The sequence below is a fragment of the Hyperolius riggenbachi genome, chromosome 1, assembly GCF_040937935.1.
Source record: "Hyperolius riggenbachi isolate aHypRig1 chromosome 1, aHypRig1.pri, whole genome shotgun sequence".
NCBI classification, from domain to species: Eukaryota; Metazoa; Chordata; class Amphibia; order Anura; family Hyperoliidae; genus Hyperolius; species Hyperolius riggenbachi.
The window spans coordinates 631,797,171-631,816,706 of NC_090646.1; the positions used below are offsets into that span (position 1 = coordinate 631,797,171).

General features: G+C 46.3%; 1 protein-coding gene across 6 annotated transcripts in view; it reads right to left on the reverse strand.

The window, feature by feature from the left end:
- ADAMTS12 (ADAM metallopeptidase with thrombospondin type 1 motif 12) overlaps nt 1-19,536 on the reverse strand; it is a 244,707-nt gene that overhangs the window by 97,570 nt on the left and 127,601 nt on the right. For all 6 annotated transcript variants that reach the window (XR_011023643.1, XM_068251244.1, XM_068251243.1 and 3 more), the window contains one exon: nt 8,992-9,118. Coding sequence is in view for 5 of the 6 variants with exons in the window: in XM_068251244.1 (XP_068107345.1) it covers nt 8,992-9,118 (127 nt within the window). In the remaining variant the exon portion in view is untranslated. The remainder of the gene's footprint in view (nt 1-8,991; nt 9,119-19,536) is intronic.

Here is a 19,536-nt window from a genome sequence, read left to right on the forward strand (position 1 = left end):
CTTAGGGTCTAAAAGCGGTACATGTTTTTCACAAGTTTTTAGAACGCAGGAAAAAATCATACTGCTAGAGAGATCTGCGGCAGCCCCTGCACTTACTTACTTACCTCCATGAGATCCAGCACTGCAATTTTCCCTCTGTCCATCTGGTGGCACTGTCCCTCTATACTGTTGTCCTGATGACAAATGGCAATCTCACTAGAGTGATCAAGAGCCACCACGGCTAAAAGGTGCAGTGCAAATTGCGCTCTGATGTGTTAAGGAGATCTGAGCATTTGGCACAGCTGCTATGGGGCTCTAGAGCAGAGGGGGCCCAGGCGGTGCTTGATGTAGTCATCATTAACTTTCTTGTGCTCTTTCACCCTTTGATTTTGTCTAAGTGCCCATGGACTATATGCAGGGTAGATAGTATGAGAATTTTAATTGCCAAATTAACTCATATCCATAGGGTGGGGGCAGGTGGTATATCTCAAGAATGCATCTGATGGCCCCATGAATGTTTTGCTATGGTGCCCGTAAATCTCTAGCTACACCACTTCTACTGCTACATTCCTGGTGGGGATTGCCTTAAAGAGTAACTGTCAGGCTGCAAAAGCTAATTTAAACCTCTATTCTCCTGTGTTAAACAGTTTAGAAGGAACCAAAAAGGCAATACTGAAAGGACTTCCGAGGCCAAATGTTTAAAAAAAACATAAAAAAATGTATATACCTGTGTAACTTTGTAGGACACGGAGGACGCCGTCTGCGCCCTCCGTGCCGTTCCGCCGGGTCCACGCCGCTCATAGCCCCCCCCGGACGGCTCCTGACCCCACGGCCAGGGTCGGGCTCTCTGCCTGTATCAAGATGGCCGCCGGCCCTGGCCGCGGCTGCGCACTCCGCATTGCCACTAGTGCGGCTGCGCAGCTCCAGGGCCAGCCCCCCAAACCACGCATCCTGTTGCAACAGGATGCGTGGATCGGAGGGCTGGCCCTGGAGCTGCGCAGCCGCACTAGCAGCAATGCGGAGTGCGCAGCCAGGGCCGGCGGCCATCTTGATACAGGCAGAGAGCCCGACCCTGGCCGTGGGGTCGGGAGCCGTCCGGGGGGGGGGGGGGGGCTACGAGCAGCGGGGACCCGGCGGAAGGGCACGGAGGGCGTGGACGGCGTCCTCCGTGTCCTACAAAGTTACACAGGTATATAACTTTTTTTATGTTTTTTTTAAACATTTGGCCTCGAAAGTCCTTGAAGTTAAAAATCTCTCTTACTTTGATGTTTGCTGAATAGCAATTCTCTTTATTCCCAAGCTCCTAAGGAGGCTGACAGGCCGCATAACACATACTGCAGAGCATGCTGGGGCTGCTTCTTCTCCCTACTGCACTCCCTTGGTCCTCCCCTTCATTTCCCTATCCCACCCTAAGGCTGCTTTCACAGTGGGAAGTTACAGACTTATGTTACAGCAGCTTGTATCTTGCAGCCTTTGAAAAATCAATGTGCTGTTTACAGTGCACATGTTCTGTTAGAGTATACTGCAGGAGTCCGCTATTGTTCCTAGCCACATGGCTAATTAATATTCACTGCACAGTAGTGTTGTCTGGATCATGAACGATTAGGATCTTTGATTCGATTCTTTTTTGTTAGTCAAATCATCCGAGATTCGGTTCACAGTGAATGTCTGGAAGAAACCGGAACTGCAGCTAATCTCACTCTGCTGCAAATCATTCAAAGATTCAGTTCAAAGATCCGGATCATTTCAATGATCCGATTTGAATCAGAGTGACAGTCAATATGCCCCATTAGACCAGAGACTGGTGGGAGTGTCTGAGGGCTGGAACTTGGGAGGGCTAAAGAATCATCAATCAGGAAGCAGGATAAGGGAGGATATTACATCACAATTGGCTTCATACAAGACAGTCAAAGATGAAACCTGCCATGAGCGGTCAGGAGCATCAATCTCTGCAAATACTATATAAAAATTCTGTGAAATCCAAACGTCGACAGTGAAATGCATATGTAATGTAAGTACAGCCAATATTTAGCTACTGATATATGTGTTTTTTCCTCTTAGACCGTATACCTAACAGCTCCTCTTTAAAGGGACCCTGAACAGTACACAGAATAAAAAAATTCACATACCTGGGGCTTCCTCCAGCCCACCGTAGGCCGCGAGGTCCCCCGGCATCCTCCTGGCTCTTTTCCGCGTCCCTCCAGCCTCCTCCTGTTAACGGCGACACCCGGGCCGGGTGTTGGGCCGCTCTTCCTGGATCTTCGAGCATGGTGTCATAATGTCGGCCGCTACGCGTCATTATGGCGGCTGCCGTGACAGTCCTCCACATGCCTGGTTTTCTAACTCTAAGTCACGCCGTCTGCCGTGATAGCGCATAGCCCGGGTGTCGCCGGTAACGGGAGCCGCCGGAGGGACGCAGAAAAAATCCAGGAGGACGCCAGGAACCTCGCGGCCTACAGTGAGCTGGAGGAAGCCCCAGGTAAGTAAAAATTTGTATTATGTGTACTGCTCAGGGTCCATTTAAAAAGTAGATTTTCACATTTGAAAGAAAAAAGGAAGAACCATAAAGATGAAGTATTGAAGAAAATCAAGGGTGTAATTGTTCCCGATGACCTCTGATCATACTTTGCATGTGATATATCCTGAACCTTACATTGTACCGATCTCATATCACACTGAGCAGATACCTATCTGTACGAGAGAAGTCTACCAATCGGGACCAATCTATCAATGTAATGATCTGCTCAGCTGTCTGCACGGGCAGACAGCTGTTTGTCCATTCTTTAGGTCTGAAGGCTGCAGGTCTCTGGAAAAGAGACCTGTCTTCGCTTTGCAAGTTTCAGAGTTGCTCTGCTGAGGAATTTGAATACACTTGTCATGCAAATTGCCTAGCTGCCTCCTTTGAAGCCTCTTGAGACACACTTCGCGCTGACACGGATGGTTAATATGAATGGTAGATGTTCGCACACCACTAGTTCGCCTCCTCTGTTTTAAATAAAACAAAATCACACATGAGTTCTCCTGCCCTGGGTGATGCCGCCGTCCGCGTGTGTATACTGGTCTCTTCCGCGTCCAGGCCCCGCCTTACATGTTTCGTCACTCGTGACTCATCAGCCTAAAGGACTTTTTTGTGCACCCGTAGCTTGACAGTAGTTGCGGTAGTTGCTACAACATATAATTTGAACATTGGGGGTACTGATTTGAAAGAATCGAATGTATATGTATTCAATGGTCCGCTAGTGGGGAGCCTATTGGATGGTGAATTGTATGTACAGCCATCTGTGTCAAGGGGGACAGTAAAGGTATACTCACAGGTGCAGGACCACACTAAGAGCGCCAACCTCTGTATGTGTGATTTTGCCTCCTTTGAAGGCTTGCAGTATAAATACCATGTTCTCCCAGAATCCCTTGCTGGTCATGATGGTTTGTTCCTGCTAAACTCTCCTAGAGTATCAGCCTTGCTATTCTTTGCTAAAGATTATTTTAGAGTAATTCCTTGGGACTGCACTAGGCATCCCTTCTAGTGCAGTCAGGTTGTATTATCTGTATTGCCTTGTTCTGTCTCTCTGCCTCGATTGTCTTGACGCCAGCGGCGGTCGACAGGAAATCGGTCTGTGTGTCTGGGAGTGCAGGACAGAGCTGTGGTTGCTTCTGGTGGCTCCATCTGTTTGTCTTGTCTGGTACGATCGCTTGCTGTAGGCTCGGTGAGGTAACCGTTTAGCAAGCGTTCGCGTTCTCTATTTCGTGTTTGTGTTTCATTGGTTAGGGTGGCACGCTTATCACTGGGCGCCTAATGCGCGGTGATCGTGTCGTAAACGCGTTCGCTGTTGCGAATGAGTGCTTTGTTCGCGTTTAGCTAGCTTTCCTTGATGTTCTGATTGTTCTTGCTTGCTGTGCCTTTTGCTACTCTCGTGTTCTGTCCTGCTCAGTCTTGTGTCTGTTGGCAATCGCCAGTCTTGCGATTGCATTCGTACTTTGTTTCTGTGGATGTGTGTTCACCGTTGCTGGGTGGCGACTAGATTGGTGGACACACATTCATTCTGTCTCTGTGCTCTTTCTCTACACTTGTGCTCTGTCTAGTTCGGTCTTGTGTCACTGTTGGCAATTGCTTCACTTGCGATTGCGTTACCACTTCGTTTATGTTGTTGTGTGTTCACCGTCGCTGGGTGGCGACTGGATTGGTGGACACACATACATTCTGTCTCTGTGTTCTCTCTCTTTAAGGGCGATCTTGCCCTGCATTACTTCTACTCGTACAATTCCTATCTGGCGTCTGTGGCAGTGCAGCGGCTGTGTTCCTCTGCACTCCACAGCTCCATCTGCCGGTGGGAATCTCCCTCTACAGGTGCATAGCACCATAGCTGGGTTCTCTCAAATTACACGCTTGTGGAGGATTTCCATTGTGTCGGCGCGCGTCCTGTGTGCTGACCACCGAAATAATTCCGCAATCGTTACAATCAACCATCAGTAGAGAACAGTGATAATCCATCTGGATTTAATACTGAAGCCATTGATCAAACACTCCATTCCAATGAAGATCCATTTATGGAAGAAGCGGTTTATCCAGGCTTCCCGCTGAGAAATATGTAATACCAAAACAAGCAAGATTCTATGCTCCCCTGCGTCCGGGGGTGTCAGAAAATCTCATATTAATGCATAGAAATAATCTCCATTTTGCTTTAAGATGATTATATATGTGTTTTAACACATATATAATCAGCTTAAAGCAAGGTGGAGATTATTTCTCTGCATTAATATGAGATTTTCTGACAATAGAGTCCGTTTAAAGATTGCCAGACTGAACTACTCTTTCATCAATCTAGGTCATTGTCTTTATCCTGCAAAGTACAAAGCATATGTGTACGTTCTCCTTCCTTTCATTAGTTCTAATAAAGTCTTAGTTAAGGTGGATGATTCTCAAAGTGTAACTTAATAGCAGGTATCAAAGTCCCTACCTTGAATACAGATGAGCTAGCTGCTGTCAGAAGCTCCATCAAACCATTTTTTAATTTCCTCCTGTCTAATTATTTCCCCTTTTAAACATCAGACACGTTTTATACTTCATGTCTAGAGAGGGGAATCTTACAGTAATTAAAAAAATGTTTTTGTAAATAAAATGAGACCTGTTACTGGCAAAACTGTTTTGCCACGGTTCAATAAGCCAATCACTTTCATCAATTTTAATAAGGGGAAAAAAAACCAGAACATTTCTAACCCAGTCGTAGGATGAAGAATTAATGCATTTTGCCACGTCCAGCACAATAATTGGCATCGCTTTGATACTTTCACGAAACTGGATGATTTATAATTGAAAAAGTTCAGATTGTTTGGCGGCATTGCAATGAGTGTAGCGCTGGGATCCCTCTTTAGAAGGAGACTGGTTTAGCTCGGAGCTGGGGAAGTGTAATGAGACACTATTCATTCCGTTGACTTTCAGAAAAGGACAGGCAAAGGCATTGCACAATACAGAAATGGCCTTCTTGATATTCAGAATTTAGGAGATTAGCCCTTGCATGGAAAGTGCTGAGAATATTGCAAGGTGTTGCCGTATCAGTTGAAAATCGTGAAATTTAAACCTTCATTCGACTAAAGCACTTTAAAGTTGCCCATACGCTACCACGATTTCCCGCCGATAGACAGCAGATTCCATCACTGCGATCGAATCTGCTGTGAAATCGATAACGGAAACGCAGACCGATCAACAGATTTCCATCTGAAATCGATCCATTCAGTCGATCTGCCCTGGCAGAAATCTTTGCCTGATCACAGCAGGTCAGGAGCGCGTCGTTAGCGGAGTTCAATATGGCGACGACCGATGCAGCAATACATCCTTCCTGTCCCGTCCTGTGAGAAAGCGAAGTTCAAACAGTAGAGGGCGCTCTACTGTTTGAACTTTCTGCTTGTGACAGAACAGGACAGGAAGTGAAGGGAAGATGGAGGAGGAGGATGGAATAAGTGAGAGACAGCGGGGACCCGGGGACTTGCGTCGGGCAGACAGGTAACGTATTGCTGCTGGCAGGGGGAGCAGGGGCGGCGAGCAGGCGGCAGCAGCCGTTCCATAGGCTGTGCATCGATTTCATGCTGAAATCGATTCAAAATGTGTTTGTAGTGTATGAGCAGCCATTTGATCCCTCTCTGATCAGATTCGATCAGAGAGGGATCTATTTGTTGGTCAATCGACCAGTGTATGGCTGCCTTAAGAGGGACTGTAGTGAAAATAACAACGAATAAAAAGCTTATTTTTTGTAATATTAATTTATAGATTATTTAGTCAGTGTTTGCCCATTGTAAAATCTTTACTCTCCACTCTGATTTACGTTCTGAAATTTATAACTGGTGGTGACATCTTTAGCTCTGCCAGGTGATCTGTACGGAATGTTTGTTACTGAGAGTTCTATGCACAGAGGGAGACATTACTTGCTTTGCAGTTGGAAAAAGCTGTTATTTCCCACAATGCAATGAGATTCACAGACAGCAAACTCTCATGCCATGGTCATGACGTCACACTGTGGAAGGGCTATAAGGTGCATACGTCACACAGAGCCCCTCGATGATCTATTCAAGAAAAGGTAAAGCTTTCATGTGGGAAAGGGGGTATCAGCTGTTGATTGGGATGACGTTCAATCCTAGGTTACAGTTCCTCTTTAAAGCCTTAAAGCACACCTGAAGTGAGAGGGATATGTAGGTTGACATTTATTTTCTTTTAAACAATACCAGTTGCCTGGCAGTCCTGCTGATCTTCTGTCTTTTCCATAGACCTTGAACAAGCATTTGCAGATCAGGTGCACTGACTGAAGTCTGACTGGATTAGCTGCATACTTGTTTCAGGTGTGTGATTCAGACACTATAGCAGCCAAATAAATTAGCAGGATGCCAGGTAACTGGTATTGTTTCAAAGAAAATTTAAATCAGACTCTCCAGAATTGTGGGAGCAGATCTGAAAATTGAGGAGGAGTGGCTTTCTTTGTAACTGTTAACCATTTAAGGACCACGGTCTTAAACCCCTCTAGTGACTAGGCTATATTTTACAATTAGGGCCATTGCAGCTTTAAGGGCTCGCTGCAGGGCCACACAACTCAGCACACAAGTGACCCCCCCCCCTTTCTGCCGACCAACAGAGCTTTCTGTTGGTGGGCTGTGAATGCTCCCTAGAGGCTTGTTTATTTTTTCTATAAATATTTATTCATTTAATTTTTTTTATAAATCTGTGCATTTTTTTTTTTTTTTTTACATTTTTGTTACCCTCCCTCCCAGCGAGATCGGCTGTCATAGGCTTCAGCCTATAACAGCGGATCGCTTCTTTGCCGCCCTGGGGTACAGCCGTGTCACACTGCTGTCCCCAGTACAGCACTGCCTTAGATCGCAGCACTGTACAGTGTTATTAGATGGCGGTTTGTAGAGTAGTAGAGGAAAAAACACAGAGAGATCCGGGAGCCCAATCTGGTGCAATAACGTTAGTATATCAGGTTAAAGTGTTAGATCTTAACCTCCCTGGCGGTAAGCCCGAGCTGAGCTCGGGCTATGCCGCCGGGAGGCACCGCTCAGGCCCCGCTGGGCCGATTTGCATATTTTTTTTTTGTTACACGCAGCTGGCACTTTGCTAGCTGCGTGTAACCTCCGATCGCCGCCGCTACCCGCCGATCCGCCGCTATACCTGTCGCCGCAGCCGCCCCAGACCCCGTGCGCTGCCTGGCCAACCAGTGCCAGGCAGCGCCGTGGGGTGGATCGGATTCCCCTTTGACGTCACGACGTCGATGACGTCGGTGACGTCATCCCGCCCCGTCGCCATGGCGAAGGGGGAAGCCCTCCAAGAGATCCCGTTCTTTGAACGGGATCTCTTGATCTCCGTTCGCCGAAGGCGATCGGAGGGGCTGGGGGGATGCCGCTCAGCAGTGGCTATCATGTAGCGAGACATTGTCTCGCTACATGAAAAAAAAAAAAGTTTAAAAAAAGGTATTTGCTGCCCCCTGGCGGATTTTAACAAACCGCCAGGGAGGTTAAGATATTATACTCACAAAAGTGGGTTGCAACAGAGGCAACCACTCGTATTCGCAAGTGGGGAAGTAACCGTCCCCACTCGGCCTTTAGTTTGTCAATGGTCGCTGCTCCAAAAAGTGATTGCGAAATCGAGAAACTCGACTCCAATCTCCCCTCTACAAAAAGGGGTATCAAAAGACTTGGCAACAAGTAGGAGGCGCCCGGGGTGAGGGGTATGTGATACACAATGTTATTAGGCTAATACAGGTCCTCCACAGGGTAGGTCCAACAATATGAGTAATATAAAGTAGTCCTACCTTATGGATAAGAAATTTAGTCGAGATTCAAATTAGGCAGATCAGTTTAATAAGAGCACTTTAGACAACGCGTTTCACGGCTACAGCCGCTTCCTCAGGTCCTTCCTCAGTGCCTGAAGTTAACAGTCTCCGAGCAGCGATCGCTGCTCGGAGACTGATGACGGAGCGGAGCATCGGTGCGCAATCAGAGCATCACCTCTGGTTTGAAACCCTCTCTGGAAAAGGCAAACAAAGTCTGGAAATACTCTTTGTGATTGAACACCAGTGCTTTAAGTTGTGATGTACAGCCTATAAACAGGCTTTTTATAATATTTACAAAAAACAGGTAGGACGATCACCGTTTTTGAACAAAATGGGTAACGAAATAAACAAACCTTGACACTAGATAAGCTACTAATTTAAAAATTAGAATCCTCTTAAAAGGGAGTAAACCTACTGTGTGTCCCAAATTGATATACAGTATACAATTGAAAAACACAATGCCTGTCTTTTGCAGCACAAATCAGACATACCGTATCTTTCCTTTGTATTAGCCCTTTTATTCTCACCTGAACACTTGTTCATGGTTGTGCAGAGGAGAGAAATCTGGCACATATATAAATACAATCAATCACTTTCCCAGGTACGCTTTCTCTGCAACTGCCAGAGTATGCAAAAAAATGTGCAATTTTTTTTTTTTTTTTTACAAAACTTTATATTGATAATAAATATGGCTTACCTTGCTGGGCAGTCTTGCAGGTTGCACTTTTTCTGTCTTGGCATTGGTTGGGTGTCAGGATCACAAAGTGAAGATTTAACCACGCCTTTTCCCTTGACCACACATCTGGCAATCTGACGCTGAACACCTGCAAGATAAAAGCAAGGTTATTTGTAGTTGACCGAGCTATTTGTTTATCCCACTAGGATTCACTCAATCAGTGGTTTGCCCAATCACATAATTGTTATTATTGAATTACCACCTATTATTAGTGCTGGTTCACACTATGGGGTATATGCACTAAACTGTGGCTGGCTGGATCAGGTAGCCTCTATCTCCACCGCTCTCCGACGCTCTTGTGGCCAGCGATCTTTAAGTTTCATTCTCGTGACCCCTGGGGTCACGACGCTGGAAGCGCTGCTCTGTGTGTCTCACACAGCGTGCTGGGAGGCGGGGGAGCGGGAGGGGGTGCGGCCGGAGAGAGACAGAACTGCCCAATGGCACCTGGAGAACAGGCGTTTTGCAGGAGTTCTTCCCGTGCAAGGAATGCCCCACCCCTTGAAGTTGCTGACAAGCTGATTGTCGGCAATTTGGGGGGGTGTCACAGCACGGCGGGGCAGAGAGCGGTGCACAAGGCACACAGAGGCATGTCATGGACCAGGGAACACGCCTCTGTGTCCCATCTGCCCTCTCGGGTACACTTTAAGCAGAATGACATATGAAAAGTTTTACCTCTAAAGCCTCAAACACATACAAGACTGTACTATGCCAAGGCAGCCATTTTGTACTGCCTCTGCTGAGAATCTAGTGTGTACAGGCAGGTGCTCCAAGACATTGCTCCACAGTAAAGAATTAATGGCAGACAGAAATCTCGTCTTGGTGGAGGAAACCAAGAGAAAAGGGTGAACAGCAGTCCTGCTGAAGGATAAGGAGCTGTGGGAATAAATGAATGAATACATGAGGTAGTAGAATGACATCATTTTCAGTGGTCTGCAGGCCTGATCTTAGACACATATCCCCTGTAGTCGTGTGGAGATGAGTGGTGTGATGATGTCATCACATCAACTCTCCTCTAGACCAATAGTAAAGGCACAATGGTAAACTGAATGTATTAAAACCTACCATTTTGGGGAGAAAAGTGGGTGCTTCTTATATTCTAAAGATACGGAAAATTCAATGCAGATTGCGCAGGGAAGCTGATCCGCTATACATTACCTGATCCTGGAGCTGCGATCCTCGCCCCCTGGCTCTGTCAGCGATCCTCTTCTGCATCCTCTTTTCCTCCTCCATCCTGCAGCGTCTCCTCTTCAGTAACAGCGGTAGGCAGAGACAACGGCCGCCTACCGCTGTGCAGAACCGCTGGGGTCTGCTGGCCGACTTCATACACGCCACCGGGGTGCGGGACCCAGGAGGAAAGGAGGATGCAGAAGAGGATGGCTGATAGAACCAGGGGGCGAGGATCGCGGCTGCAGGATCAGGTAATTTATGAAAGTGTATTGTAGTGTAGTGTAGTTAATTAGAGTGTAGTTTAATGCAGTGCAGTGTAGTGAAGTGTAGTTTAATGCAGTGCAGAGTAGTTAAGTGCAGTGTAGTGTAGTTAAAGAGACACTGAAGCGAAAAAAAAAATTATGATATTATGATTTGTATGTGTAGTACAGCTAAGAAATAAAACATTAAGATCAGATACATCAATCCAATTGTTTCCAGTACAGGAAGAGTTAAGAAACTCCAGTTGTTATCTCTATACAAAAAAGCCATTAAAGCGGAATATAACCCTGCATTTCAACTTTGCTCTAAAACATTATTTACAGTATATTATATGCAACCAGCATTTTTTTTTTTTACTAGACCAGCATTGGAAGAGTTACACAGGGCTTTAAAGTCCCTGGAGATTTTTGCAGACGCATCTGAACTTGAGTTAGATACTTTTTGTTTACACAAATGTATCTAAGTGTTTATTGTGACTCATCTCTCTCACTGAGAAGGAGTTGGAGGACAGCCAAAGAGTGTGTAACATTTCTAAATATATACATATAACTAAATAGAATGTAACTATCTGAACGTCTAGATATTTCACCCAAATGCTGCGCTCACAGCTTCAATGCGATCTCATTCCGTATTTGTAGCTCAAAAAAAGGGGAAACATAAAGGACATAGCATAATACTGTTTCAAACGTATCATTCCTTCCCACAACACCCAGTGCTGCAAGCAATACTCTCGTGTATCTCCACCCACAGGGTCTCACAGGTCCTCACCGTTTGACGTGGCTGCCAGATCACAGACAGCTTTAAAAAGCCTTATAGTGTCACCAGGCACACAGGTGTTCTCCCTTATCAACAAGTGACACCCAGATATCCCAACACCATCACTCATGGACTCTCACCTACTCAAAATGCCATCCAGATTATAAGACAGCATTAGCGTTTTCCTGAGTGTCAAAACAGCGTCTCATCCGCAGATGGATCTCCAGCACATCCTTTGCTCTTATTGCCTAATAAACTGAAGAGCCTCACATAGCGTAAAAAAGTACTTTAATTTAAAAATATTAACCACCGGGGGAGTCTTAGGTTTAGGCACCACCTGGGGGGTCTTAGGTTTAGGCACCACCAGGGGTGTCTTAGGTTTAGGCACCACCAGGGGGGTCTTAGATTTAGGCACCACCAGGGGGGGGGGTCTTAGGTTTAGGCACCGCCGGGGGAGTCTTAGGTTTAGGCACCACCAGCAGGGTCTTAGGTTTAGGCACCACCAGGGGGGTCTTAGGTTTAGGCACCACCAGGGGGGTCTAGGGGATAGGGATAGGTACAGGGAATATTTTATAAAACGTTATTATAAATATCACTTTTTAAACAGGGAAGATTAACATTTTTAAAATTGCCGATTTCATACACATTATTTAACGATTTATAACTTTATAAAACATTATTTTTAAACGAAATATAGCACAATTTTTTTTAAACGTTATTCATGATTATCGTTTAAAACCGTACGCCCTTTTTCCCGGCGCCCTTTTTTAACGTACGCCTCCTACACTATGGATGCACCTAGGTTTAATGTTTTTTTCCCCTGATTTTTGCCCTCTAAACCTAGGTACGTCTTATATGCCGGAGCGTCTTATATTTCGAAAAATACGGTATGTCTAAAATAGGGATGATCCATGCATTGTAAGCCTTCTATACTAAAATGAGATAATTCCGCTTCTGACATTTACAATACATGACAACTTAGAGGATCGTATGCATTAATCACAGCAATTGTTTTATTAAGCCCAAAGGGCATCTGACTCAGTGCATTAGCCTGGCAAATGAAGGGCATCAGGTCTGTAGTAGTTACAGTGGCCCACGCTGCGGGGCTTGACATTAGGTTAATCATATGTTAAAGTATTCCAGAAGATGAGTTGGATCATTATTCACAGAAGCAGACAAAGATAGATGCTGAGCTGTATGTTACAGGAATAACATGGCAGGACAAGCATGAAACAGCTGCTTGCTGCATTGGTCAGAAGGGATGAGCGGGCACATTTTTTGTGGCGCCCCCCAAGGCTGTGTACTGTCTCCGATCCTGTTTTCCCTGTATACAAACAGATGCACCTCAACCACTGACTGCGTTAAGGTAATTAAATTTGCGGACGACACCACCATCCTTGGTCTCATCAGTGGAGAGGACGAACGCACCTACCGCAGCGAGATTGAGCGAATCTGCAACTGGTGTAAGGACAACATGCTTGTCCTAAACGCTGCAAAGACAGTTGAGTTGGTTATCGACTTCAGGAAATGCCCCTCCCCACTCAGCCCGGTATTCATCGAAGGCACTGAAGTCACCAGAGTATCAAGTGTTCGGTTTCTGGGCACTACCATCACCAACGACTTGAGATGGAGTGAAAACACCACTAAATGCCAAAAGAAGGCGCAGCAACGGCTGTTCTTCCTAAGACAACTCAGGAAGTTTGGTATGCTGCAGGAACTGTTATCAAGCTTCTACACTGCCACCATCGAGTCAATCCTGTGCTCATCTATCATCGTGTGGTATGGTGGAGCCACCACGAGCGACAGGTACAGACTGCAAAGAGTAATCAAGGCAGCGGAAAGAATCATTGGGTCACCCCTGCCACCTCTGGACCTCCTCCACGCATCCAGATTGAAAACAAGGGCATACAGGATCACGAATGACCCGCACCATCCCGGCAGCCGCTTCTTCAACCGCATGCGCTCGGACCATCGTTACAGGGCTATTTACACCAAAACCTCCAGGCACAGGAACTCCTTTTTCGCCCAAGCAGTGTGCCTTCTGAACTCAAGTCACACACATAGAAAAACTAAATAGCACATCTGTGACCCAGGCCTAAATAAATATGTACTTTTTCCGAGGTTCCGCACGTAGTTTTGCACTACAATACCTTAAATTCTTTTGTCTGCACATTTTTTTTTCTTGCACTAAGTTGTTTTAATGTCTTTGTCTGTTCGTCATTGCATGCGTTGCACTACTATGTTTTTGCCGCTTTGTTCTATGCTCTATGCCGATGTGTACCACAAACAATTCCGAGTGTGGCAACTGCTGCACTTGGCGAAATAAATCTGATTCTGATTCTGATTTTTTAAGTTCGATCTCGGGGCAAATTGGTCTATTTTCCAATGTTACAGAAAAAAATCGTTTGACACTTTTTAAATTATTATTATTATTTAGTATTTATATAGTGCTGACATCTTCCGCAGCGCTGTACAGAGTATATTGTCTTTTCACTCAGTGTCCCGCCTCAGAGGGGCTCACAGTCTAATCCCTACCATAGTCATATGTCTATGTATATATCCTGTAGTGTATGCATCATAGTCTATTAACTTATCTGTATGTCTTTGGGATGGGACACAGCAAGAACATACAAACTCTGTGCAAATAGTGCCCGTGCTGGAACCCAAACTGGGAACCCAGCGCTGCAAGGCAAGAGAGATAACCACTAAGCCACTTTGCTGCCCAGATTTCCACAAATTCACGAGCAGATGTCGGGGCACCCACAGTCCCTACTCTGATACCCCCAATGACCCCTACATATGGCGTAGGCTAACCCCTGCTTCCTCCTCACTGAGCGTTGGTTAGCGTGGAAAATTCACTGCCCTTTCTGTTGATATGTATATATAAGTGTTATGGATGGATACCTTATCTGTCATTTAACCACATTTAAAAAACTTTCTATCGTAACTGTAAAATCAATTTTCTCAAAACTACAAGGTCTTTTTCAAAAAAGTGTTTCCTGATTTATTCCTACTGTTCTCTTCAACATACCTAGCATGCTCATTTCTATTAGGCCAGGTGACCACTGGAGTGATTCAGAAATCACTTGCGATTTCTGAATTGTGAAAGTACCCCAATTTTTTCAGCGATTTCTGGGGCAATCCAGAAAAGGCCATCATTGCCTGATAACAATTATCATGTATTAATGTAATTGCTACAGGCAGAGATCAGAACGCTGCTGCGGAAACATCCCCATGGGGTTCCATTGGTGCAGCTGCAAAAGCGCTGCTTGTGGGCTGTAGCCCTTGGTCAGATACAAGGGTTAGACTCACTGCTCACTTGCTAGCAGAAAAAAAAGATCTTGGATGCCCCCTTTCATGTAATGCAGGAATTCTGCAACAAAAAAACCCATAATTTAATGATTTCCTTATCATTTAAACCCTATATATATTTTTTAGATATAATAGAGACTACGTATCAAATGACAAGACTGAGTTTTTGTAAAAAAAAAAAAAGTGCTAATTTTGCTGCTGGGCAAGCGCAGCGAGATCGCCCATAGTCTGAACCAGCCCTAACTCTTCATGTCCTCAAGGACTTGATGAGTGCAATGAGCTTGTCTTCTTTAAGTTCTTACATGGGCATATTTATGACTTTCTGATTGCTGTTTGTCTATCTTAGCTTTTCCAAGTCCCTTCTCCTTTTATCTGCAGTCTATCCAAACATTGAGGTCTTCTCTAGTATGTCAAGTCTTCTTATTATGTGGCCAAAATAGCTGAGATTTAATTTTATCTTAAATCCTTGAGCAATCTGGTCTCCCGACTGTCAACTGATGAAATCTTCTTGAAGTGCCAGGGATTCTCAGCAATGTTCTCCTACATCACAATTTCTAAAACATTTTTTTTTTGTGTAGCCCTATTCATGGTCCGGCTCAAATAGTTATCAGGGCTGGATTTGTACTCTTCACTGCCCAAAGCCACTGTCAGCAGCCGCCCCCCTTTAGTATAGATAGCCAGATGACCCCCCCCCCCCCCTCCCACCAGTATAAGTAGCAAGGTGACCCTTCACTTCCACCTAGTACAGCCATCTGTACACCCGCCCTTGAACCTGTGGTGCCCTATACCCTGGCCCAGGGCCGAGCCTGGGCGGGTGCTGCGGGTGCATCGCACCCAGGCGCCTGTCTCTGACAGGCGCCGCCCAGCCTCTGCTCACCCCATCTGGCCGCCGCTCTCTCCCTCCCTTCCTCCCTCCCTGTAGCCGCCGCCGCCGCTGCGTCAGACCTCGATCAGGCGGCGACCAATAGTGCGGGCGCTAGGACCCAGCGCCCGCACTGATATGCGGAAGTGACATCACTTCCGCATATAGAGCGGGTGCGTCCGGCGCCCGCACTTACTGGTCGGGTCGCCGCTGATCTTGAGGTCTGCTGAGTGCTGGCTGACTGACTGCCAGGTAAGGGGGGAGCGGCGGCGGCTAGAGGGGGGCTCCCTGTCACTCGCTCACCAATGGGGCTCCCTGTCACGGCTAGAGGGGGGCTCCCTGTCACTCGCTCACTAATGGCGCTCCCTGTCACTCAATCACTAATGGCACTCCCTGTCACTCACTCACTAATGGGGCTCCCTGTCACTCGCTCACTAATGGGGCTCCCTGTCACTCGCTCACTAATGGGGCTCCCTGTCACTCACTCACTAATGGGGCTCCCTGTCACTCGCTCACTAATGGCGCTCCCTGTCACTCGCTCACTAATGGGGCTCCCTGTCACTCGCTCACTAATGGCGCTCCCTGTCACTCGCTCACTAATGGCGCTCCCTGTCACTCGCTCACTAATGGCGCTCCCTGTCACTCGTTCACTAACGGGGCTCCCTGTCACTCACTCACTAACGGGTCTCCCTGTCACTCGCTCACTAACGGGTCTCCCTGTCACTCGCTCACTAACGGGTCTCCCTGTCACTCGCTCACTAACGGGTCTCCCTGTCACTCGCTCACTAACGGGTCTCCCTGTCACTCGCTCACTAACGGGTCTCCCTGTCACTCGCTCACTAACGGGTCTCCCTGTCACTCGCTCACTAACGGGTCTCCCTGTCACTCGCTCACTAACGGGGCTCCCTGTCACTCGCTCACTAAAGGGGCTCCCTGTCACTCGCTCACTAATGGGGCTCCCTGTCACTCGCTCACTAATGGGGCTCCCTGTCACTCACTCACTAATGGGGCTCCCTGTCACTCGCTCACTAATGGCGCTCCCTGTCACTCGCTCACTAATGGGGCTCCCTGTCACTCGCTCACTAATGGGGCTCCCTGTCACTCACTCACTAATGGGGCTCCCTGTCACTCGCTCACTAATGGCGCTCCCTGTCACTCGCTCACTAATGGGGCTCCCTGTCACTCGCTCACTAATGGCGCTCCCTGTCACTCGCTCACTAATGGCGCTCCCTGTCACTCGCTCACTAATGGCGCTCCCTGTCACTCGTTCACTAACGGGGCTCCCTGTCACTCACTCACTAACGGGTCTCCCTGTCACTCGCTCACTAACGGGTCTCCCTGTCACTCGCTCACTAACGGGTCTCCCTGTCACTCGCTCACTAACGGGTCTCCCTGTCACTCGCTCACTAACGGGTCTCCCTGTCACTCGCTCACTAACGGGTCTCCCTGTCACTCGCTCACTAACGGGGCTCCCTGTCACTCGCTCACTAAAGGGGCTCCCTGTCACTCGCTCACTAAAGGGGGTCCAGGCTGGCTACATATACTGGGGAAACTGGCTGTTTGTCATTATGTGCATTTACTGGTGAAAAGCTGTCTCTTATGTGCATTTGCTGGTGAAAAGCGGTCTCTTTTTATGTGCATTTACTGGTGAAAAGCGGTCTTTTTATGTGCATTTACTGGTGAAAAGCGGTCTCTTATTATGTGCATTTACTAGGGAAAAGCGGTCTCTTATTATGTGCATTTACTGGGGAAAAGCTGTCTCTCATGTGCATTTACTGATGAAAGGCTGTCTGTCATTACGTGCATTTACTGGTGAAATGCTGTCTCTTATTTGCATTTAGTGTGGAAATTTTGTCAGTAAAAAATCTTTTCTCAGTAAATTTTTAGGTATTTGTCAGTAAAAAAATAACGTGAAAGGTTGGCAACACTAGCTGGCGGCGCAACGGGAAAGATACAGGCAGCCCACCTCACGCTTGGGCTTGGTGGGGGGAGGTGCCAACAGCGAACGAAAGTAGGGTGGCCGCAGGCAGCCAGAAGTATGCAGTGTGTGACTGCGTCGCACTCGCAGAGCCTCTCAGCCTGAGTCAGTCCAGAGACTAGCAGACTCGCAGGCAGCCAAAGCCAGACAGGAGCAAGCTCATGGAAGAGGGGTAAGAATGGGGTATCACATGCATGCATAAAGAGGTGGAAGGTGTGGGTGTGATTAGGCAGGACATGGGTGTGGTTATGTGGTTGGGTGCGGTTAATTTAACCACTCCCATAGGCGCCAGAAAAAATCTTGCACCCAGGTGCCAGGCACCCCAGGCTCACCCCTGCCCTGGCCTATGTGGCCTTGGCTTAAATCCGGCCCTGGTATTATTGTAAGCACCAAAGCCTTCACTATTTTCAGCTGTCTTGTTAAATTGATACCGCTATTTTTTAGTATCCAAACAGTGATGTCTAAATTTGACATAGATTTTTTTTTTTTTAAATCAAGCAATAAACGTCTTTTATTGCTACAGACACCATCTACAAAGATCTTCAAGGCCAGGGAGATAAACTCTGTCACTACTTTCACATGTACATCATTTACTTGCAGGGTATTAAGACTTCCACTTACATCGAAAAAGTATTTGTTAAAGACAAACTTTAACCTAGGATTGAACTTCATGCCAATCAGTAGCCGATACTACCTCTGCCCGCGAGAAATCTTCACCATTTCTTAAATAGATCATCAGGGACATCTCTATGGCTGATACTGTGGTAAAACTCCTCCCACCGAGTGATGTCATGGGCATAGCCCTGACAGTTTCCTGTCTGTAAACCTCATTGCATTGTGGGAAATAACATCTGTTCCCAAGTGAAAAGCAAGCAGTATCTCTGTGCATATATACACATAAAGAAGTTTTTAGCCCAGGCATGGGCAAACTTGGCCCTCCAGCTGTTAAGGAACTACAAGTCCCACAATGCATTCCAGGAGTCTGACAGCCACAGTCACGACTCATAAAGGCAAATGCATTGTGGGACTTGTAGTTCCGTAACAGCTGGAGGGCCGAGTTTGCCCATGCCTGGTTTAGCCTATGACATTGTTAGAAGGTATGTTTATAGATAATGGCAATTGGCGCTTTTTTTTTTCTTGCCTGCCAGTAGTTTAGATGATGATCTGCAGCCTCATAGTGGATCAAACTACATGAACGAATTACACAGCAATTTTTCCCCTACTACTTTATTTTGATAAAGTTCCTTTTTAAGTCAATAAGCTTGAAATAAAACATATTAGAGTTGAAAACTTTGTTTATTTGAAGCATTAATCTTGTAATTTAACAACTTCAGAGCAAAGAAGATACAATTTGAATACTTGTATACTGGGAGCAAAGTTGAACCAACGCAGGGTTGGAAATATAATTGCTTTAATCATTCTGGTTGTTTGTTTTTTTCCATATTCCTACAAAGTTCTGTGGAAGACAGAACAGGCGTGTAAATTAAAGAAAATCGAGGACTTCAACTGTGGCAAAGCAACTGTGTAAACAGAAATGCCTGGAGCGAGAGAGGTAAACAGAACATCAACGCTCATAATAAAATCACACAAACAACCTTGAGCTGCATGTAAATGTGCTATGAGGAGAGAGCTCGGGAGAATAAAAAATCATCCCGTAATAATAAAAATTATTTACAATAATAAAGGATGAAGTCAGTGGCATAACAAAGGAACTTGAGGCCCCAGAGTGAGTTTTACACGGGGCCCCAAACACTTTATTGATATGGAAAACCTGCCAAGGACAGCTGCAGTTTCAGAGAGGTGTATTTAGAGTAAGGAAACAACTTCTTAAAGAATATCTGTAACAAAAAAACGTCCCCTGGGCAACATTTTTCCAGTCTTCAAATGTCCAATTTTGGTGAGCTCGTGCAAATTGTAGCCTCTTTTTCCCATTTGTAGTGGAGATGAGTGGTACCCAGTGGGGTCTTCTGCTGTTGTAGCTCATCCGCCTCAAGGTTTCTGCGTGTTGTGGCTTCACAAATGCTTTGCTGCATACCTTGGTTGTAGCCCCCTCTTCTAAGTATATCATCCATGTACAGCAATGCCTTTTTTTCATGAACAACTCCCTTGGTGTAACAAACTTACCTGTTGTTGTCTCTGGAGGCTGCTCTGAGCAGCTGCAGGAAGCAGC